Raw genomic sequence first — 22,884 nt, forward strand, 5'->3', positions numbered from 1 at the left:
TCCATTGCTTCCTTCTTCTTTGGTGCCTGTAAAATGTTACTGGCCTCCGGATCCTCTCTGTATTGTCTCAGGCACTTCCGGTTTCCTTTTTCCTGTTTCCTGTCTGTGATTGTTGTTTGAGCTTTGGGGGAAACGTTCCAGCTTCTTATTCTGCTCACAGAGGACAGGGCGTCATGTCCTTTTCCACCCAGGTACAAGTACAACGGGGTCAGTACTGCTCCTTTGTCCATGTGGACCGACCACAATATCACCGTGGTTTCCGGAGTGAGAGGAGGAAACCCTTCTGTCGCTTCGCGGTCAGAAGAAGCCTCTGCGAGGCCAATAAGGATTACAGAGAAACCGCTTCACTCCATCAGGAGGTCTGGGACTCCTCACAAGCGCTGAGGCCAGTCCATCATATGGAGACAGGAAGCTCAACCACAACACAGAACAATAATATAATATATATTAGTAACTAATTATAACTATCTGTGATCATTGATCTCACTAAAGTACACTTTGTTATTGAAGTAAATCTGAAGAATGACCATATTTATATGATATCCTACTTTTAATTACTCACCATTATGTCGATCAGAGTATTGTCTTTTATATTTTCATATTATTGTCTTTAACAGTATGGACAGGGTTAAGGTGTATTCATTTATTCACTGATTTATTTTAAATTACAGTTTTATTCAATTGATGGAATATTAATTCAGAGGAAAATGTGTAAACCTTAAATGTGTAGTAATATTGTTACTCTGCATTGATAGTTACTGATATATTTGGGGTTCATATACAATAACGTGAACGTCGATATTTATTCGATGCAGCGGAAGCAGTTTGTTCAAACGTAGCTTTTATTTTGAGCCTTTATTTTGAAACGGAAGCCCCATCGGTTATGATCCAGTGAAGCGTGAGATTTCTCCTCCCAGAGCTCCCAGTGTGACTGAGGGCGGCTCCGGACCTCAGTGGTTCACGTACCGGGACAGAGACCTGCAGAGACCAGAAGCCGGACCCGGACAGAGACCACAAATTAGTCCAGGGTGGAGACCAGAACCCGGATCGGATCAGAGGTGAGACTTGACTCGTGTTTTGGTCTCAGACTGAAGAGCCGGTCTGTGAGTCCTTCAGAGTCCGGACAGAGTCCTGGTTCTGACTCGCTTCTGGTTTTGGGGGTTAGGGTTGCATTTGGGGGAAGTTTCCGAAAGACGCAAACAGGGTTTGGCGCTAAGTGGAGACAGACGCGTCTTTGACGAGAGACCCCAATAAACGAGAGACGATTCATTGATATAATGCATGATAATCAATACGGACTAAAAAGCGAACTAACAATATCTAATACAGATAATGTGATTCAATGATAACGTTCTAATGAAATAACACTGGCAAAAAGACGGTATTCATTTAGTTAAACATGCAGTGAAACCTGCAGCAAGACATGCAATGAGACATTCAGGGAGACATGAAGTGAGACATTTAGTTATACATGCAGTGAGACATGCCATGAAACATTCACTGAGACATTCAGGGAGACATGAAGTGAGAAAATGTAATTTTAGGTGCAGTGAGACATTCCTTGAGACATGCAGTGAGACATTCCCATGTAAAAAAACAAACATCCTGTCAAGAGGAAACTCAACTTCCTGTTACAGCTGAAACGCCACAGTAAACTTTGAATGCCTTTTCTAACATTGGTAGTACCAGAATACCTTCGGGGTACTAAAATACCACCATAGTAACAAACTACCTTCATAGTACCAGACTACCCTCATAGTACTAGAGTACCTACCAGCACCAGACATCATAGTACTTGACTTTTTTTAGCACCAGACAAAGGCGTAACCACGCATTCTTTGGGCGGGTCGTGTCCCCCCAATAATGAGAAAATACCAATCTGTCCCTCCAATATACAGCAGAAAATATGTAAAATATATGTTCTCCTTTTATGAACCCTGTCAATGGATCGGTCTCTTGTTTGTCTTATTTATTTTCAATTTATTTCTGTTTGTTAAGCAAAACGCACCGGGGCCGACCGGCCTGAGCGTCCTCTCTGATGGCCGCTCAGCGCCGACGAAGCAAAGCCACACAAAAAGCACCAGGAAAGCCACACCCCCTCACCGCCGGCCGTAGTGTCCAGCGGACCCCCCCAATGTCTAAACCATGGTTACGCCCTTGGTGCTAGACCACCTTCATAGTACCAGTAACCTCTTCATAGTACCAGTAACCTCTTCATAGTACTAGACCACTGTCAATGTACTAGGCGGCACTTGTTCTCCTGAATAGGACCAGAAGTCAGACCAGATAGAGAACTGTGATGTAATGACTCATCTTCACTTAAAGGAGCAACATCTGATATGTTGACCTGGAGGCTCTGATCTTGAAGGAGGGTTTGGTCCTGGAGGAGGTTCTGGTCCTAAGGGAAGGTTTGGTTTTGGAGGGGGTTCCGGTCCCAATGGGGAGTTTAGTCCCGGAGGGGGTTCTGGTCCCAAGGGAGGATATGGTCCTGAAGGAGGTTTGGGTCCTATAAGGGAAGGTTTGGTTCTGGAGGGGGTTCTGGTCCCAAGGGAGGATATGGTCCTGAACCCAAATGAGATTCTGATTCCTAAGGGAGGGACTGATTGTGTAAGAAGTTCTTGTCCTAAAGGAGGTTCTTATCTCAGGGTAGAATCTGATCCCAACGAAGGTTGTGGTTATGGAGGAGGTTCTGATCTTTGGGGAGGTTCTGATCCAAAGGGAAGTTCCGATTATGGAGGAGTTGTCTGTTGCTAGAGGAGGCTCTGATCCTATGGGTGCTTTTCCGTGAAAAGAAAAAATATTTGAATGATCAACCCAACCACTGTTACCCAGAGTTCTTAGCTTGTCTCACAGTTACCCATAGTTCTTAGCTTGTCTCACTGTTACCCAGAGTTCTTAGCTTGTCTCACAGTTACCCATAGTTCTTAGCTTGTCTCACTGTTACCCAGAGTTCCTAGCTTGTCTCACTGTTATCCAGAGTTCTTAGCTTGTCTCACTGTTACCCAGAGTTCTTAGCTTGTCTCACAGTTACCCATAGTTCTTAGCTTGTCTCACTGTTACCCATAGTTCTTAGCTTGTCTCACTGTTACCCAGAGTTCTTAGCTTGTCTCACTGTTACCCAGAGTTCCTAGCTTGTCTCACTGTTATCCAGAGTTCTTAGCTTGTCTCACAGTTACCCAGAGTTCTTAGCTTGTCTCACAGTTACCCAGAGTCCTTAGCTTGTCTCACAGTTACCCAGAGTTCTTAGCTTGTCTCACTGATACCCAGAGTTCTTAGCTTGTCTCACTGATACCCAGAGTTCTTAGCTTGTCTCACAGTTACCCAGAGTCCTTAGCTTGTCTCACTGTTATCCAGAGTTCTTAGCTTGTCTCACAGTTACCCAGAGTTCTTAGCTTGTCTCACTGATACCCAGAGTTCTTAGCTTGTCTCACAGTTACCCAGAGTTCTTATCTTGTCTCACTGTTACCCAGAGTTCTTAGCTTGTCTCACAGTTACCCAGAGTTCTTAGCTTGTCTCACTGTTACCCAGAGTTCCTAGTGTGCCTCGGCGGTTGTGCTCTGTAACAATCAACCCTCTGTTGGTCACCATAGAGCCTCTCTGTTATCTCTCTCTCTCTGTCTCTCTCTTCGTGTCTCTTGTGCTCACAGAGATCTTTGTCGAAGAGGCTGTTTGCTGTGATTTGCAGTTTTTCGTCCAATCAAAAGTTCCCCAGATTGTGACTTTGTGTCTCATTCATCTGTTTTATTGATTCTGAGTGTGTGTTCAAGAGTACCGTAAGTCTCATGTGGTTAGCTTAGCTTAGCGTAGCATACAGTACAGCTAGCCTTGTTCCCCCACAGCTAAAGGAACAGGAGGAGGAGAAGTAACGATGATAAAGAGGATGAGGAGGATAATAATAAAGAAGAGGAGGGGGATAATATTAAGACAATGGACAGCACATAGTGCAAAAAAATGTTCAATTTACAAATTTACAATTTTACTCTACGGTATGAAATAAAATATATGCCTATGGGCTAAGGGGATAAAACATTTAAAAATAAAGGATGAGAAGGAATTTAAATAACAAATGAACAAAAGTTAAAAATAAAGTGCACCAGCGAACAGACAACCATACTTTACACAACTGTGTTGTGAGTGTATGTGAAGGGGACAGGTGTATGTGTGTGTGCATGTGCAGTGTGAAGGGAGTGACCGGTGGGATGTCAGTCTGTCAGTCAGTCAGTCAGTCTGTCAGTCAGTGGGGGACCGGCTCTGTTGATGAGCCCGACTGCCGACGGGAAGAAACTGTTGGTGTGGCGGGAGGTCTTAGTCCTGATGGACCTCAGCCTCCTGCAGATGGAAGGGGCACAAACAGGTTTTGTCCGGGGTGAGAGGGTTTTTCTATATATTTATAATATATCCTTCTCTGCGGATTCATCTTAATTAATAACACCAAGTATTTATTATTGAGATACAAAGCAGCTACAATCAAATCAAATAATAATAAAATAACAACAATAACAGGAAAATAGTTCAGTGAAATTAGTCAACCCTGACAATGATGATGTGAAGACAATGAAGATGAAGAGGCGGATGATGAAGATGTGGGTGAAGGGGATGAATATGAAGGGGCGAGGATGATGATGATGATGATGAAGGGGATGTAGACGCTGATGTCTGCAGGGGGAAAAAGGTCGACAGGAGGAAGCTGCTGTGAGTCACTTCCTCCTTCTCCTTTGTCCTCATGCTGCTGACCTCAGTGTGAGTGTGTTGCTTTGGCTTTTCTTGTCATTACATTGTGTAGGGTTGTGTGCGTGTGTGTGTGTGTGTGTGTGTGAGTGTGTGTGAGTGTGGGTGTGTGCGTGGAAGTGTGTGCGTGTCAAGTATAATCCAGAAACGAGAAATGTAAACACAGATTCAAGTAGTGTGAAGAGACTCTGGATCTGGGTTCATGTGGATCTGAATTCATGTGGATCTGGGTTCATGTGGATCTGAATTCATGTGGATCTGGCTTCATGTGGATCTGGGTTCATGTGGAGTCAGCTGGTTTCTCGCTGATCTTACGTTTCCTGCTGCTTGCCTCTGACAGAACTGATATGATTAGATTCTTATCATTACCATCACTTGAAGTCTTTATTTCACGTGGGAGCTTGTGTGTTTGTCACCAAATGCCTCCCATGTCTGTCGTGGAAACACTACGACTCTTATGATGCACAAGAGTGATCATTCTGCTTCAAAAGACTCATACGGTGGTGTCGATGACGATGATGTTCAGGTCCACTACAGACCAGGGATTTATTCATTAGCCAATCAATCACTTAGCTGAGCGCTGAATAATTAGTTATCAGTTATTTAGTAATAAGCTGGATCCTTTTCTTCAAATATGGAGATGTGAATCCTGTTCCTCGGTGACTGAACACTCAGCAAAAGCGGTTGATGTAGCTACAATATTTTTCTTTATCTCCCCCAGATGGACCGCTGCTGTCTTTCGCTGCAGTAGGTCAGTGATGGCCGCCAGGCTTCCTGGACGTGGAGGAGACCGAGTCAGATCTGGAGCCCATGTTGGTCATCATGGCCTTGCTGGACGGAAACACTGCAGTTGAAACACTTCTGGCTGCGATTCATCTGGAGAGGTTCAATTAGCAAACAGTGTCACTGATTCAACCAGCTATCACTAGGCAGGGAGGGCTAAGTTGTTAGCATGAAGCATTCAACATAGGCAGGGAGGGCTAAGTTGTTAGCATGAAGCATTCAACATAGGCAGGGAGGGCTAAGTTGTTAGCATGAAGCATTCAACATAGGCAGGGTGGGCTAAGTTGTTAGCATGAAGCATTCAACATAGGGAGGGCTAAGTTGTTAGCATGAAGCATTCAACATAGGCAGGGAGGGCTAAGTTGTTAGCATGAAGCATTCTACATAGGCAGGGTGGGCTAAGTTGTTAGCATGAAGCATTCAACATAGGGAGGGCTAAGTTGTTAGCATGAAGCATTCAACATAGGCAGGGAGGGCTAAGTTGTTAGCATGAAGCATTCAACATAGGCAGGGAGGGCTAAGTTGTTAGCATGAAGCATTCAACATAGCCAGGGAGGGCTAAGTTGTTAGCATGAAGCATTCTACATAGGCAGGGTGTGCTAAGTTGTTAGCATGAAGCATTCAACATAGGGAGGGCTAAGTTGTTAGCATGAAGCATTCAACATAGGCAGGGAGGGCTAAGTTGTTAGCATGAAGCATTCTACATAGGCAGGGTGGGCTAAGTTATTAGCATGAAGCATTCAACATAGGGAGGGCTAAGTTGTTAGCATGAAGCATTCAACATAGGCAGGGAGGGCTAAGTTGTTAGCATGAAGCATTCAACATAGGCAGGGAGGGCTAAGTTGTTAGCATGAAGCATTCAACATAGGCAGGGAGGGCTAAGTTGTAGCACGGATCATGGAACACATTGCAATGTTTTATGGACATTTACTGTCAACATGATGAGTTTAAGCAAAGAGTTTTTCCTCTAGAAGTTCAGTTTTTCTGTCTTTGACTCCAGGTACCTGGACACCTTCCATGGAGCCGGTCTCCTCTCGGCTCGAGACTTTACACACCTGGACAACGATGCGTTTGTCAGTCTGGGAATAACTGCCACTGGACACAGGAAGAGAATCCTACGATTGGTCCGTCACCTCCAGCGGATGGAGAGCCAGAGAGCCAATCAGAAAGCTAATCCCCCACGGGACCGCTGTCAGTCTGTGTCGGACGTGTCCTCCTCACAGCGAGCTCACGGTCGGTCGCCAGGACCCATAAACTTTGAGGCGTTCAGGAACTGCTCGGCTCCAAACCTGGCCGACATGTTGACCGGCCGTGAGGGCAGCCGCCCTTTGGTGAAGCCGGTTCCCAAACCTAGAACCGTCTTTAACCGGCGGAGAACCGCTCCCGTCCACTTCTGTGCAACGACAGACGCGCCGCCGCCCTCCAGAAGGCTTTCCCAGGACTCCATCTTTTTTTCTGTGTCGGAGGGTATGACCTCAGGGGACACGCCCACATCCGACCACAGCTTCACCTCCAAGTCGACCGCGAGTCAGGCGGAGCGGAGGAAGCCGGGTCGCAGCTTGTCGCTGTCAGACGCCAGAGGGTCGTTGCCCCCTGTTCCTCCGAGACTGAACCGCGGGGTCTCCTCCGCCAAGTTCCAGGGGTCCCCATCCTCATCCTCATCCTCCTCATCTTCACCTGTACGGACTGAGCAGATCCAGACACATCCCGTGACTTTCTCTTCTGGTAGTCTTGACGACAGCCAGCTCTCTGAATCCCCCGGTTCACCCCGAGGTGGTGGCATGGAGATGGTCTCCAATGAAATCTACTGGGGGACTTCACCTGGCTCTACTGCCCCCGTTGCGGGGAGGAGTTACTACGGCCAGCAGTCAGCTCCTCCCACTCCACCAAGACAAACACCTGAGAGGAACAGGTAGGTCCCTCTACACCTGTTTCTAGACCAGGGTCCACCAACAACAGCTTTAATATTCCTATTGCAGTCCTATAACAGGATCTCATTTGCAGATCTTCTCTTTGGATCAGTGTGACTTAACTTTTCTTTATTGTTTGTGTGTTTTCAGCGGCAGCACTTTGAGTAACAACTCTTCCGGATCAGCTCCAGGTGAGTACAGATGACACATCATCTTCGTCTTCATCACCACCATCATCTTCATCATCAATGCTGCCATAACCACACTAACTCCTCTGATCAACAGCTTCAACACACGATCAGGAGGAGATCAGCCCCTACTGTGAGACGGTGTTCCAGAGCAGGAGACACCCACTCCCCTGCGAGGTACCTTGCCTAAAAAGACTTAACAAATTAAATTGTACTTATAATGGTTCTTATCTACAGCAAGTTGTAAATGCTTATTTGAGGAAATTGCACTTTCTTGTTTCTTGTTCTTCTGAGTTTGTGTCCTTATGGTTGAATGCACTTCAACCATAAGGATAAAAGCGTCAGATAAATGAGCTGTAATGGAATATTGTAAAGGTGGCACATTAATATACTTTAGGATTCATCAAGATATATTAAGATAAAATAACATAGATTAAGATTAATACATCAAGATCCATGAAAAAACAATTAAGATACATTAATATTAAGGCTGTCAAAGTTAACGCGTTAATCTATGAGATTATTGTGACGGAGAATAATGCGTTAAAATCACTTAACGCAGCTTCGTTTCCTTTCGGTGTGTGTTGACCTCTGACCCCTAACATAGCTGAGGATACAGAGAGCTTTTTTGCATTGGAAGTAAAACAAACAGAAGAGCTGTGCAGAGGAATTCCTCCACGGGAGGCTAACTGATAGCTCAAGCTATTTTAAGCTAGCAGCTAGGCTACTTCCATCTACATATTTACCCTGCAGAGGACCTGTGTCCCTAAACGAGTGGATTGGATGTGAGGACGTTGTTGGCACGTCGAACACATCAAATGACGGAGAGTTGAGAGCAAAGTGCACGAGAGCAACAGGAAGAGTCACTAGTTCAACATGTTCCACCCGGTGAAATAGTCTTTGCAGACACGCGCTGTGTGTCCGCGGGTGCCAGCGTGCTGCCGTGCGCAGCGAGGAGTCTGCAGTTCTAGAAAATCTTTTTTATTCCAGACTTTCTTGGAGGTGGACGACCCCTTTTTCCAATGGTAGGGGAAATACTTTTAAAATATGAAGATACATGAATATATATGAATATACATTCATATACTTTAGAGTACATGAAGATATATTGATAGAATAGATAGATATACATTATTATTATTAGGACTGGGCAGGTTAACGTGTTAATGCCGACACAGATTTCATGCCTGAACAGCATTTTTCCTTTTTGAGCGTTGGGGGCGCTGGGGGGGCTGGAGGGGCTGGGGGGGCTTAGCACTGCTGCCCACATTAACCCAGGAAATGGAAAAAGGTTTGTCTAATTTAGATGGACATTTTCTACCAGACGGCGAGCGTAGTCGGTAAAAGCAAAACTATTTGTAAGCACTGTGAACCGTGGACATGGATTGGGTCTGAAACAATCTGGGCCTTCATCAAAGACTGCTGAGTCAGGGATGCTGTCTGACCCCCGTGATTTCCACCAAACCGCAGGATGCTCCCAACTACGGCGTGGCAGAAGAGGAGCAACACTTTCTGGTTGACACCAAAGACCCTCGCTACGAAGAAAGTGTCATGTTCTACTTCAGTGTAACGTCCTGCTGAGAGATGACCCCTGGTCACGGTCTCTGATGGATTCAGCCAGCCAGGGTTGCTTTTGAATGAAGTGAAATGAAACGTGTCCGTTAGTAAGCAAGGGTCGGTTACTAGCGGCATCGACCTATTGATCCAACGCATGCGAACCCCAGTGGGGCGATTAGGAATAGCAGCGACTTTTATAGAAATGCAATTTATGTCTTTCTGTAATTCTCACAATAGCAACGACATCCGGCAGGCCGGACTGGACCCCCCCGGCGGGCCTTGAGTCTGACACCCATAATGTAGTGTTTGATGACAGAAATGTTCCTCCTGCAGAGTGAAAGAAGACGATTGGAGGACAAACTAGCAGAGGATCATGGGTAAGACAATAGCAGCATTAGCTTTGTATGCTAATAGATTAAATACTGTACGGTAACAAGACGGCACTAATTGCAATTAAAAGGATACAGACAAACAAAGTCAACGTGACTTCATCATTCTTATTCTTATCAATCAATTCTTATTTCTAAACAATGAGTTTATTACAATATCACAATTACAATATTGTCTTTGGGTTTAAAACATTAAAGGGTGTCTCTGCAGTCCAAAAGGTTCTGTGCGTGGCCCACTCTTATTCTCTAGAACTTCATTTTAGATTCAGCCATCTCAAAGTGAAGCTCCTGTTGAATCTTCAAAGTTAATAAAGGTACTAAAAGTAGCATGTCAGAAGTTACATTTGGATTTGAGAATTCAAGCATCAGAATCTTCATCAGTTTTACTACATGTATGAAGCAGATGTTTCTCCTCCAGGCCCCAGAAGTTCTCCTGGACCAAGTGTCTGTCCCAGGCTCTCCACTCTGGAGACTCTCAGGGTTACAGCACCGTGGGAGAACCTCCTCATCCGGCCCGATACCTCTCCCTGCCCACCCACAGCTTCTCCCCCGAGGCCGACGAAGACCTCACCATCTCCCCCTATGCAAGCTACGCCTCGCTGACAGAGAGATCCCCGCCCATCATCAGCAGCTGGCTGGACAAACTGTCTCCACAGGGGTGCGTTTCATTTATGCAGTCGGTAATGCAGAGAGAGAAAGACCACTGGAGTGGATCTGGGTTCCACCTGACAGAATAAAACCACAGGTTCTAGGTTCCAGGTGTTCTTCAGGAGGTTTTGGGGTCCCTGGGTGAATGAAGTAGCATCATGTTAGCATGCTAAGTATCCTCATGTTGGTTGTGTACACAGATGTTGAGTATGGAGTCTAAACAGATGTTGGGCCTTACCCTGCCAATCATAGTGGTCCAATCAGAGTGTTGATGTGTATGTGTCTGTTTGTCAGGGGTCAGAGGTCAGTGCTGGCTCCAGTGCTGCATCTCCTCCTCTCTGCTCCCCCTTGTATCTTCTTCCTCCTAAGGAGTGGCCTCTGCCTCGTCTTCTTCTTCTCCTCCTCTTCTTCATCGTCCCCCGCTCGGTGTGTGTTTGTCTTCTCCTCCATTCCTCAGTTTCTTTGTGTCTTTTTATATTTTTGTGTCTTTGATTCTTCTATCTGTGTCTCTGCTGAGGAAGAGGCTCTGAATGTGACGTCTGTTTCATCTTTCAGGAACTATGTTTTCCAGAAGCGCTACGTGAAGTTTGATGGAAAAAATTTGATGTACTTTGGCAGTGAGAAGGTAAAGAGTACCTCTAGAGTTAAACGAGAAAGCATATCTTTAAAGTCAAATAGATCCGTAAAGACATTTAAAACCATGATTATTAATCTATAATAAATGTAAAGCAGTAAAAAGTACAATAATGACTATTTCCTGAGATGTAGAGAAGAAGTACAGTAAAGCACCTCATAATTATACTTGAGTAGAAGCACTTGTTAGCAGAAGATCTTTAGTGTCTGGATTGTGTCTTTGAACTGTTTCTTGTCCCCTGATCCGTCTCAGGACGTCTATGCCAAAGGAGTGATCCCATTGGCTGCCATTCAGATGGCCCGCCCAGCCAAGGACAACAAGTTTGAAGTGGTGACAAGTCACAGGATCTTTGTCTTCAGGACTGATAATGAAGGTATAATGACGATGATGATGGGGTAGGTTTAGCTCTAACCCTAAAAAGAGACTTTCTTGAGACTTTCTTGGGGTGGCGGTTGGGGGGGTAGCGGTTGGGGGGGTGGCGACCCTCCGGTAATGGTGGTGATGATAATGCGGATGGTGCTGATGGTGGTGACGGTGGTGATGATGATGGTGGTAATGATGATGGTGATGATGTCCCCTCAGCGCTGAGGCGCCGGTGGGTCGGTACCCTGCAGGAACACGTCAGAGATCAGCTGGTGTTTGGTCAGCGGCCCTTTGGTCCCGGTTCTCACTGTCAAAGACACGGAGTTCTGGAGCTCAAAGGAACCAAGTCCAAGGTGTACGCTGCCATTAACACAGAGCAGATCTGGATCTACAAGAGTGAGCTGGTGAGACATCATCACATCCTCCAACTCTTGAAAGACCAGAACCTCCTCGGCAGCAGCTCAGTGTCTCCTTCTCTTTGTGTGCAGTGTTTCCGTAATGGAATCGGCATCACGGTGATTGAAGCTCGTGGAGCGACCATCAGAGACGGAAAACACAAGAGCTTCGACCTTATCACTCCGTACAAAAGCTTCAGGTAACACCACACACGAACCCTGGTGGTCCACGGCTTTTGGGCCTCTGAGGGTCCGAAGCTGTGGACCAGATACTGTAGACCAGGGCTCCCCAACCTTTTTTGCCTCACGGACAGGTTTCATTTCTTAGAAAATATTTTACCGCTTGTCTCCTTTATTTTCTGTTGGTCTCTTCTAGTCTCCCCTGGTCTTTGTTTTAAAACTGCCCCTCCTCCTCCTCAGCTTCACGGCTGAGTCAGACCGGGAGAAGCGTGACTGGATGGAGGCGCTGCAGGAGGCCATCGCAGAGACGCTGTCGGACTACGAGGTGGCCGAGAAGATCTGGTCCAACCGGTCCAACAGGACCTGTGCCGACTGCAGGGCCCCGAACCCGGACTGGGCCTCCATCAACCTTTGTGTGGTCATCTGCAAGAACTGTGCAGGTACCCGGATCTGACTTGAGACCCGTAGTGTGTGTGTGTGTGTGTGTGTGTGTGTGTGTGTGTGTGAGTTTCTCCTCCTCCTGAGTTTAGTCCTGTCTGAAACTTGATGACGACATTGATGTTCTTCATCAAACTCGTGGGAGGTTTTTGTTTCCATTCCCCGCACGCACGATAATGAAATCCTGAAGAATACAACTTTCAGTCTGATTAAACAAGATTGAATGTGTGTCTGCATTTGTGTGTCAATGTGTGTTGTGTGTGTGTCTGCAGGGCAGCACAGAGGTCTGGGGACGATGGTCTCGAAGGTTCAGAGCTTGAAACTGGACACCAGCGTGTGGAGCAACGAGATTGTGCAGGTGAGGGCGCATAGTTCTATGCTAAGCTACTCTAACTATGAGGAGCACAAAGCCCATAGAACCATAGTTGCTTGCGTGGCCGTGGTCATTTGTCACGCTACGTTCTTAAAGAGACATCGCTCTAACACCAGCTGTTCATCATGCTTGGGAACGACCGTGCCAACGAGTTCTGGGCCGCCCGGCTGCCGGCGACGGAGGAACTGGACGCTGACGCGTCTCCAGATCAGAGGAGAGACTTCATCTCCCAGAAGTACCGAGAGGGCAGGTACCGACTTCCCCATCCTGGATTCAACAGCCAGGAGGAGCTGCTCAAGGTCCGACTCTCAGAACACGTCTGTCTGTCTCTCAGTACCTGTCTCTCTGTCTGGGCCTCATTTACGTACATTTGCAAACGTAGCGTTGTCAACGCCGCGGCAAACGGAGGCGCACTTTCATGGCCGGTTTCTGCACAGACCAATGAGCACTTTACGTATCACCTCCCATCTCTTTATGGGAAACCCCCACTTTCCCCTTGAGCCCCTCGCGAATGCAACTGCATGACACGGAAAACACGGTTTGCCTTTTTCAGTTCCCACCACAGGCAGTCTGGTCTTTCACCTCAGTCGGCCTGTTCAATCAATCAATACTTCCTTAAAATCACTGCTTCGCATGGTATCGTATCGGGTATCATGATATCTATGGCAGGTATCATATCGGAGTCCTCATTCTGCTGTTGTGACAACTAGTTCTGTCTCTCTGTCACCAGGTCTTATGCTCCGCGGTCTCTGAACAAACTCTTCTGAAAACTGTCAGTCACATTTTCGCCGAGGCGGAGTCAGTTCATTTCTCAGATGCCTCCAATGGCTGCCAGCGACATCATCACCAGCTGGAATCAGGTCTGTTCTCTACTGGTCTCTGCTGGTCTTCACTGCATCACGCCTGTCATGAGCTGAGGAGCTCTTTTATGTTTATATTTCTATTAATATTTCAGAAGAGTCAGTCAGTGGAGGAGCCCAAGTTAGGACCAGAAGCAGTCTGAAGATGATTTCTTTGCTATGTGTTTCTCTCCCTTCAGACCTCAGCGTGTACGACGAGATCATGCAGCCAGTCCTTCACTCAGGTTACCTCTACAAGTCCTCCTCGGTCCACAGGGGGACGCTGTCCAGGAAGACCAGAGAAGGTGGGAGGGGAGGGGGGAGGGGGGGAGGACAGAGGGGGGTGGATTCATCTGGACTGACATTGCTCCTTTAGATCTTCCTGAGTTAGTGCAAAACAAATCGGTATTAACAAAACAACACTGGGATGACTTCCACTGAGTGTCAGGGTTGCTTTTGTATCAGATTAAATGTGTCCATTAGTAACAAAGGATTATTAATTAGCACTCGTTTTTTTTCAATGGCCTATTAAGCAACTCTGATCTAGATGTTCCTCAGATTTACCTGAACTGACTCCAGTCCCCCCCCGCCCCCAGTTAAAATGAACCCGATGTGTGGTCCTCAGATTTCCAGAAGTTCTGGTGCACCGTGGACCGCTCTCTGGTCCTCTACGAGTCGGACCGCTCCTCCGATCCCTGCCTTCAGATAAGCGTGAAGGACATTGTGTGTCTGGGGGTCAGTCGCCCCGATTCCTCCAACAACAGCAGCGGCTTCATTGACAGGTTCGTCCCCCTCGACACCTTCATGAGGTCCACGTCGGTTTCGTCTCACGTCCTTACGAAGACATGTCCTCTATCCCTTCGTCTGTCCTCCTCTCAGGTTCCGTTACACCTTCGAGTTGTATCTTACTTCAGAGAAACTTTACCAGTTTGGTTTGGAGACGGCTAACGTTCTGCACAGCTGGACCCAATCCATCGGGAAGGTGAGACACCCGCTAACTAAGGGCGGAGGAGCAGGAGCAGAGGAAGGGGGGAGGGAGTCATGTCCTCATTCCTTTCCCTCAGGCCTCCACCCCCCTCAGCTGTCACTGCCTGCTGACCCGGGAGTTTGAGCGCGTTGGCCTGCTGCGGTACCGAGCAATGCTGGACCCACAGCGGTGGAAGGAGGCCTTCTTTGTCCTGCAGAAGTCAAACCTCTTCATCTGCCCCCGAACCGACGGGGCAGCGGAGGACATCATCAACCTGAACTGCCTGCAGGAACTCAGTGAGTCCTGGTTCTGGTCCACTAGCACTGGGTCTGTGGCTCAGATTAAAACCTGTCTCTTTTTGCGTTGAAGGTGTCACCTTCGAGACAGAGAACCACGAAAAGAAGGACATCCTGGTCCTAGTAGAAAAGGGAAGGTGAGATGAAGTGTTTCTCTGCTGGAGAACATCAGATCCTCAGACCCAGATGCTCACAGTTCCTCTCCCCACCAGGACTCTGCACCTGCAGGGCGTGGGCCGCATGGACTTCTCTCTGTGGTACTCGGACATCCAGCGGGCGGCCGGAGGCAAAGGGAACGCTCTGAGGGAGCAGCAGCTGAGCAGGAACGACATCCCCATTATCGTGGACAGCTGCCTGGCCTTCATCACACAGTACGGTGAGGAACCAGAACCAGCAGGAACCGCCGCAGAGGCTCCATCTCATCTGTTCTAGACTGTTTTCTGAAGCAGAACATAGAAGAGTCTGAAGGTTCTTTTGGTTTCACATCCAAAGGCTTTTATTGTGAAGTTCAAACAGGGAGTGGTCATCTACCCTCTTGCCTCCTCCCCTCCTCCTCTCCTCCCTCCTCCCTCCTGCCTTTCCCGCTCCTTTTTCAATATACATCTTGCATGTGGAATGATGGCTCCTGTTTGATCCGGGACATCTTCAGGTTAGCGTGCTTGACCCTCTTAGCTCTGGGGGTAAGGTACCTGATCCAGTTCAGGTTCTCTGCAGGTTCCTGACCCTCCTACCCTGCAGGTCTTGGCCATGAGGGGATCTACAGGAAGAACGGGGCCAACTCCAGAATCAAGCTCCTGATGGAGGAGTTCCGTAAAGACGCCCGAAACGTGAAGCTGAGAATCGGAGACCACTTCATCGAGGACGTGACGGACGTCCTTAAGAGGTTCTTCAGGGAAGTGGAGGACCCCGTCTTCATGGCCGACCTCCACTCGCTGTGGCAGGGGGCTGCCAGTGAGTTCTCTTTAGGGTTCAGGGTCGTAGGTCACTGAGCAGGTCTCGGATCAGTTCTAAGACCGTCTCCAGGGTTCCGTGTGAGGAGGCTCCTCTGGTGTTCATGAAGGTTTGAGGCTCCCCAAGGCCTCAGAGAGGTTTACTTCATATCATATATAATCATAGATTAGCGTTCTTCTTTCTGGTTGGTTCTGACCTTTGATCCAAACCAGCATGTGGTGAAGATGTAACATACATGAAGATAATCAAATACAGAAATAAGATTTTTATTAAAACACCAAGAGATGGTTGACGTTTACATTTTTGGGATATTTTATTATTTATGTCATCAGCTGGTGGTGGCGGCAAAAATATTTTTACTTCAGTAGAAGTAGAAAAACACAAGAAATATTATTAGAGATTCCTATTTATTTTAGAGCCATCATAATGTTGTAGTTTTCAATGCTGTGAATACTACATGGAGTACATTATTAGTGTAGTACTACTTTGTATCAAATGAGTTCGATACATTTGTACAAAGTAACTCGGAATGTCAAATGTAATATAACGCAGTGAGTTTGTGAGAGTAAAAGAAGTATCAGAACATGGAGATACTTTAAGTACGGATGTACTGACGTCTAGTACTGTGAACTGTATAGTACAAGACGTCAGTATATACATACACAAATACATTTATAACATTAGGTGCAGTAGACAGTGTGCGGCGGGAACCGCAAGGTTGGCAATGGAGCCCGGCTGCTCCATGTCCCATGTCCCATGTCCCATGTCCCATGTCCCTGGGAAAGACACCTGACCACTAACTGCTCTAAAATGTAAAAACCAGTCGCTTTGGATAAAAGCGTCAGCTAAATGACATATCATGTAATACTGTATATGATATATATTATATAGATATTGATTAATATTATAAATATACATTATATATTGATATGTGTTTTATATATATGAGATATATGAATACATATCATGATATACATTACATTACATTACATTACATGTCATTTAGCAGACGCTTTTATCCAAAGCGACTTACATTACTATTTAAACCCATGGCTTTTTCACATTTTTGCCCGGGGAGCAATTAGGGGTTAGGTGTCTTGCTCAGGGACACTTCGACATGGAACATGGGGCAGCCTGGAATCGAACCACCAACCTTGTGCTTCCCAGCACACCTTCTCTAACCCCTGCGCCACAACGACCCCGTTGTGTATTATACATATATCCATATACATGGATATATGTATAATATATAACAGAGAGCTCAAAGTCAGTGGTTTTGCTTCCTCAGAAATCCCCCAGAAGGGTCAGCGACTGGACCGCTACAAGGAGATCATTCAGAGTCTCCCTCGGGTCAACCGCACCACGCTGGCAGCTGTGATCGGCCACCTGTACAGGTGAGCTCACGCCGCTACACGCTGGGGCTCCAGAACCCTCTGACTCCTGGTTACGTAACCAAGTCCCCCCGTCCCCCCGCTCAGGGTCCAGAAGTGTGCCGATCTGAACCAGATGTGCACCAAGAACCTGTCGCTGCTGTTTGCTCCCAGTCTGTTCCAGACGGACGGGAAGGGGGAGCATGAGGTGAAGATTATCGAGGACCTCATCGACAACTATCTGTACCTCTTTGATGTGAGTACTACTACCTGTGAGTACTAGTACCTGTGAACCTGTGATGTGAGTACTACTACTTGTGAGTACTAGTACCTGTGAACCTGTTGTTTCAGATCGATGAGGAGCATCAGACTCAGATCGAGCTGGAGATCAGCCTCATCACCACCTGGAAGGACACTCAGGTACTTCAGGTTATTCGTCAGCTGACCTGCTTATCAAAAACAAATTCAATTCGTTCATAAAAACAACAATAATTACAAATCAGTTATTTTAAAGCCTCAAAATATTGAACCAGATTCCGCTGGACCTTCATTGATAACTTAAATAGATTGTAGTCAGAACATGAATGTGTAATAAATGTATTTATTATTTACTATGAATAAAGGATCATTGAGGTCTATTGATTAGTTCTTAATTGTTAATAAGTGAATATCTGCGTGCAGCTTTCTCAGGCAGGTGACCTGATCATTGAGGTCTATCTGGAGAAGAAGACTCCAGACTGCTGCATCACTCTCAAAGTACGTCCCGTATTGATTATCAAAGCATTAGTGGTTCATGATCCATGTTGATTATGAAGGTATGAAGCGTGGTCCTGCTGGAGGTCTTTGGCACGTTACCTGATGGTGGTGGTTGTTGTGACCTGCAGGTGTCTCCCACCATGAGTGCCGAGGAGCTGACCAATCAGGTTCTGTTCATGAGGAACGTCCCGGCCGGGGACAAAGACTTGTGGATGACGTTTGAAGCAATGGAAGACGGACAGCTGGGTGAGACAGCGAGACGGCCTGAGGGGGGGCCTTGGGGACGGATCATTGGTGGTGCTTCTTAACCTGATGCTACAGTTCAGCTCTTTAATAATCAGCAGGTGCTTCCTGTTGGTTTACATGTATGTCTATGAACTTTAAGCTGTTTTCTCTTTGTTTAGTTTACGCGATTATGAATGTGTTGTTGTTGCTGACATGTTGTTAATGTTTTTGTGTCAGAGCGTCCGTTACACCCCAAAGAGAGAGTCCTGGAGCAGGCTCTGCAGTGGTGCAAAATGGCCGACCCAAGCTCCGCCTACCTGGTGGTGAAGAGAGTTCCTAAAGGAGAAGGAATCACCCTGCTCACCTGTAGGTCCTGATGACCTCATACAATGCTACACACTGTACTACACACTATACTACTGACTGCACTACACATCATACTAGTCACTGTACTACACAACACAGCATACTAGTCACTGTACTACACACTGTACTCCACACTGTACTACACACCATACTAGTCACTATACGACACACTATACTACTCGCTGTACTACACACTATACTACACACTATACTACTCACTATACTACTCACTCTATGACACACTGTACTACCCACTGTACTACACACTGTACACACTATACTACTCACTATACTACTCACTGTACTACACACTATACTACTCACTGTACTACACACTATACTGCTCACTATACTACTCACTGTACTACACATTATACTACACACTATATTACTCACTGTACTACACACAATACTACACACTATACTACTCACTGTACTACACACTATACTGCTCACTATACTACTCACTGTTCTACACATTATACTACACACTATACTGCTCACTATATACACACAATACTACACACTATACTACTCACTATACTACTCACTCTAGACACTATACTACACACTATACTACTCACTGTACTACACACTATACTACTCACTATACTACACACTATACTACCCACTGTACTACACACAATACTACTCACTATACTACTCACTCTACACACTATACTACTCACTGTACTACTCACTCTACACACTATACTACTCACTGTACTACACACTTTACTACTCACTATACTACTCACTGTACTACACACTATACTACTCACTATACTACTTACTGTACTACACACTATACTACTCACTCTACACACTATACTACACTACTCACTATACTACACACTATACTACTCACTGTACTACACACTATACTACTCACTCTACACACTATACTACTCACTGTACTACACACTATACTACACACTGTACTACTCACTATACTACTTACTGTACTACACACTACTACACACTATATTACTCACTGTACTACACACTATACTACTCACTGTACTACACACTATACTACTCACTGTATTACACACTATACTACTCACTGTACTACACAAAGAAGAAGGATTAAATGATGAATAAATGCATAATTCATCCTCTATAAACTAGTCTATAGTTCTTAAACTTTAGTTCTAATCCGTGAGACCTGAGACGGACTCTGTCTCTCTCTCCCCATGTCCGCCCCATATCCTTTGTCCGTCCCCGTTTTTGTGTCCAGCCTATAAGAGTGAGATCATGAAGATCGGTCTCCTGAGGTGTCGAGAAGAACCTCCAAAGCTCCTTCAGGGCAACAAGTTCCAGGAAAGGACGTTCCAGATCATAAACCACAAGCTGCTGCTGCTCAAGGACAAGAAGGTAACGTGCAGTGAGACATGACCTCTGTGTCCACCAGTAGAAACTCTATGTCCCCGTCCCCTCAGTCGTCTATGTCCTTCTTCAGAGCATCAAACCAGAGAAGGAGTGGTCTCTGAAGTCCATGAAGATCTACATCGGCATCCGCAGGAAACTCAAGGCTCCGACCAGGTACGTGAGGACGCTTAGAGACACTGAGACAATCAGAGACAAAGCTCACACCGGCAATAAAATAATTGTCCAATAAAGTGCATATTTCTATTGTCTGCAGGTGGGGATTCACAGTGATGTCACACAAACACCAGCTGTAAGTATCATTGATTAAACCTCTGATGTCACCACTCTTTTATTGATTAACCTCCTGAGATCCACAACGTTTTTCTCTCTCAGGTTTCTCTGCTGCAGCTGTGAGGACGATATGTGGGACTGGATCACCAGCTTCCTCAAGGCTCAGGTCAGAATAACTGTAGGGAGCTGATGCAGTGTCAGCGTCCTCACGTGTCCTGCTGTCTCTTTAGAACCCATCCTCACGTGTCTCTTTGTCTTTCAGAATGATGACCCTGGTCCTCCGGTTCTGAGACGTCACTTGTCCTCGGACATCTCCAAGCACAAGTTTGGCACGATGCCGCTCGTCCCCATCAGAGGAGACGAGAGCAACAGCAGCATGCTGTCGGCCAATCAGACGCTGGTCAGAGCTTTTACTTCATCACTTTATGAGCCACACAGTAAAAGGATGAAGGTTTCTCTTTCTAGAAAACGTCTCTGTGGTTTTCAATCTGATGATAAATGCTTAAAATGTCTCCGATAAGTTCAATCATTATTTTGTTAGATATTGAAATACTTTTACTCTGAAAGTTACATAATTTATACTTTCTTCTTTCTGCAGAGAAAGTTACACGACAGAAGGACTCTCTCCATGTACTTTGTGAGTACCTTATTTTCTCCTTTGTACTTTTATTGTACTTTCTTAAGTACGAGAAGGACTCTTTTTAATCTTCCTGTATACGTATATTCATATATGTAGATACATATATATCTACATATATGTACATACATACATGTGTGCCGAGCTGTATACATACTCTACATGTCTCTGCTGACCTCCAGCCCATGAAGGTGCAGAAGGACTCCTTCGAGGAGCGCTCCCAGTCTCCTGGTCTCCCCGAGCCGCTCTACGAGGAGGTCGGGGACTTTGGCCTTCAAGTTCTCAAATCATTGGAGACCAGTTTCCTGTCCAGCAGCACCGCGGAGACCCAGGAGGTCCCGGACCTCCGGCTGGTTCCCATGGAGACCGGACACTCGAGCCGCACCATCATCCCAGAGGTGGCTCAGACCGCCGGCGCCATGGTGGACTCTCTGGATCAGAGCAGAGGAGGAGGAGGAGGAACAGGAGCTGACTGCAGCTCCGCAGCTGGGAGGAGGAAGGAGCAGCTGCAAGGAGTGTGTACACCATCACAGGAGCTCCTGCTGCAGGAGCTGTCCTCTGCTTTCACCAGGAAGGAGGAGGAAGTGGAAGAGGATGACGTCTGACAGCTCAGCAAACATCATGAGGGGTCAGGAGGAAGGAGTCCACTAACCACTAACGTTTCCCTGATCAATAACCTCGCTAATACATCACACACACCAGGAGGAGATATCATCACATCATATTTAGGACGCATTCTGATTCCTAGCCTGCTGGGATTGGCTGAGAGGTCACCTGACCTGAGGACATCACTGCTGCATGTGTCTGGAAGCCTGAAGGAACCTTCTGGAGTTTATTATCTCAAGTTACATTATTTTACATTTGATATTTTGGTATAATACGTACTTGATTTATTTGTATTCTCTTTATGCCAAATAACAAAGTGTCGTCTTCTCTTCAAAATAAAGATGGTCTTCTTCATATTCTATCACTTCCTGAATATGTCGATTTCTGGAATATTAACTACAAACTGAACTCTAGTGGTTTGAATATAGAGCAGTCAAAAAGTTTATGGTTTGTATATACAGAGCATCCTGTAAACAGTCAGTACTTTATGTCAGAATATTTCTGTTAATCGATAACTCCTGAAAGTCCACATTAATTATACCAATCCACCAGACGTCCACGTCCACCAGAATTACGTAGCTTAGTGGAGTTGGATTCCCTGAACACCACGCTATCTTTTCCTAACTCCTCATGAACTCTCCTAATCACCTTTCCTTGACAGTTTGACGTTTTCCACAGAGGTCAAGGAAAGGTGGTTAGGAATAGACGTGAGGTCATTAATGGTCTTCTCTGTAGTTCGGGTCGACGCTGACGTGAGTCCTTTATAGAAAACATTAACAACATCCTTCAAAACATTAACAACAATACAACGAAAATAAAGAGATGGGGAATTTTTAACACACAACTTGTATCTGTATAATTACACAAAAAATAGATCTTTGGATTTTACATTTTATTTATGTATACGCCACTAAACCTTTCTCAGTGTTGCCATGACTACCGTGACGTCAGCGCCGCGCCTCTGTAGTCGCACAGGTGTGAAGGATGTCTTGTCCGGCCAACAGAGCCTGGAGCGCCCGCGCATGGCGGCCATCTTGGTACAGGCAGCTCGCTCACCCATAACGTTGTGTTGGTAGTGAAACATGTACTTTTTAAATAACCATAACCTGCTCACTTTTCAACCCATTTTCAAACGGTTTGGTTTGTTGTAAACGTCATAGATGTAGTTATGGACTCCGCCGTAAGACATCTTATATATCTCTATGCTCCAGAGACTCTTTACCAGTTCCGCTCCAGTTCGTTCTGGTCCTGGTTCTAACGAGGATACGGTTCATTTGGCTTTAGAACCCGAGCAGTCAGTTCGTCCCGAACCCCCACGGTGCATTCAGTGTGAGCAACATTTATACTTCCTTCACATACGACCAGCATTTATTGATTAGTACTGGTACTTCATATTACTTTTAAGTGGCGGATCGCTGTAGTGACTGACGCTGACCACTAGAGGCCAGAAGACGCCAATAAAATCAAATCTCATTTTTAAGATTAGAAAACTGCAATAATCTCCAATGACTAATTTTCTATTGAATCAACTGAAAAAAATGTAACAAAATCTGAGAAATATTACTACAATAAAAGAATAATGATAAAAATAAACGAATATGTTGTTTTAAAAAACTTTTAATA

General features: G+C 45.9%; 1 protein-coding gene across 5 annotated transcripts; it reads left to right on the top strand.

Annotated features, from left to right (window-relative positions):
• Nucleotides 1-105: 105 nt before the first annotated feature.
• On the top strand, nucleotides 106-21,622 carry arap3 (ArfGAP with RhoGAP domain, ankyrin repeat and PH domain 3). 5 transcript variants are annotated; one of them, XM_078101652.1, is made up of 36 exons: nucleotides 106-207; nucleotides 918-1,058; nucleotides 5,450-5,612; nucleotides 6,512-7,423; nucleotides 7,572-7,612; nucleotides 7,707-7,786; nucleotides 9,500-9,543; nucleotides 9,974-10,213; nucleotides 10,759-10,828; nucleotides 11,090-11,210; nucleotides 11,420-11,604; nucleotides 11,689-11,795; nucleotides 12,016-12,215; nucleotides 12,486-12,571; nucleotides 12,703-12,885; nucleotides 13,317-13,446; nucleotides 13,626-13,730; nucleotides 14,051-14,207; nucleotides 14,305-14,407; nucleotides 14,490-14,688; nucleotides 14,762-14,825; nucleotides 14,901-15,064; nucleotides 15,427-15,639; nucleotides 16,928-17,033; nucleotides 17,118-17,265; nucleotides 17,361-17,429; nucleotides 17,691-17,765; nucleotides 17,894-18,011; nucleotides 18,228-18,356; nucleotides 19,597-19,733; nucleotides 19,819-19,901; nucleotides 20,002-20,037; nucleotides 20,121-20,184; nucleotides 20,281-20,418; nucleotides 20,617-20,655; nucleotides 20,838-21,622. In XM_078101652.1, the coding sequence occupies exons 3-36, from the start codon at nucleotides 5,539-5,541 to the stop codon at nucleotides 21,258-21,260; spliced, it is 5,043 nt and encodes a 1,680-aa protein (XP_077957778.1). In that variant the 5' UTR covers nucleotides 106-207; nucleotides 918-1,058; nucleotides 5,450-5,538; the 3' UTR covers nucleotides 21,261-21,622. The 5 variants fall into 5 exon arrangements, 4 of the variants coding, with proteins under 4 accessions (XP_077957778.1, XP_077957777.1, XP_077957776.1 ...); XM_078101651.1 differs by having other exon boundaries at nucleotides 125-191; XR_013467459.1 differs by lacking the exon at nucleotides 106-207 and having other exon boundaries at nucleotides 909-1,058; nucleotides 19,980-20,037.
• Nucleotides 21,623-22,884: the final 1,262 nt, after the last annotated feature.

This window comes from Gasterosteus aculeatus, chromosome 4 (genome assembly GCF_964276395.1).
Source record: "Gasterosteus aculeatus chromosome 4, fGasAcu3.hap1.1, whole genome shotgun sequence".
Taxonomy (NCBI): domain Eukaryota; kingdom Metazoa; phylum Chordata; class Actinopteri; order Perciformes; family Gasterosteidae; genus Gasterosteus; species Gasterosteus aculeatus.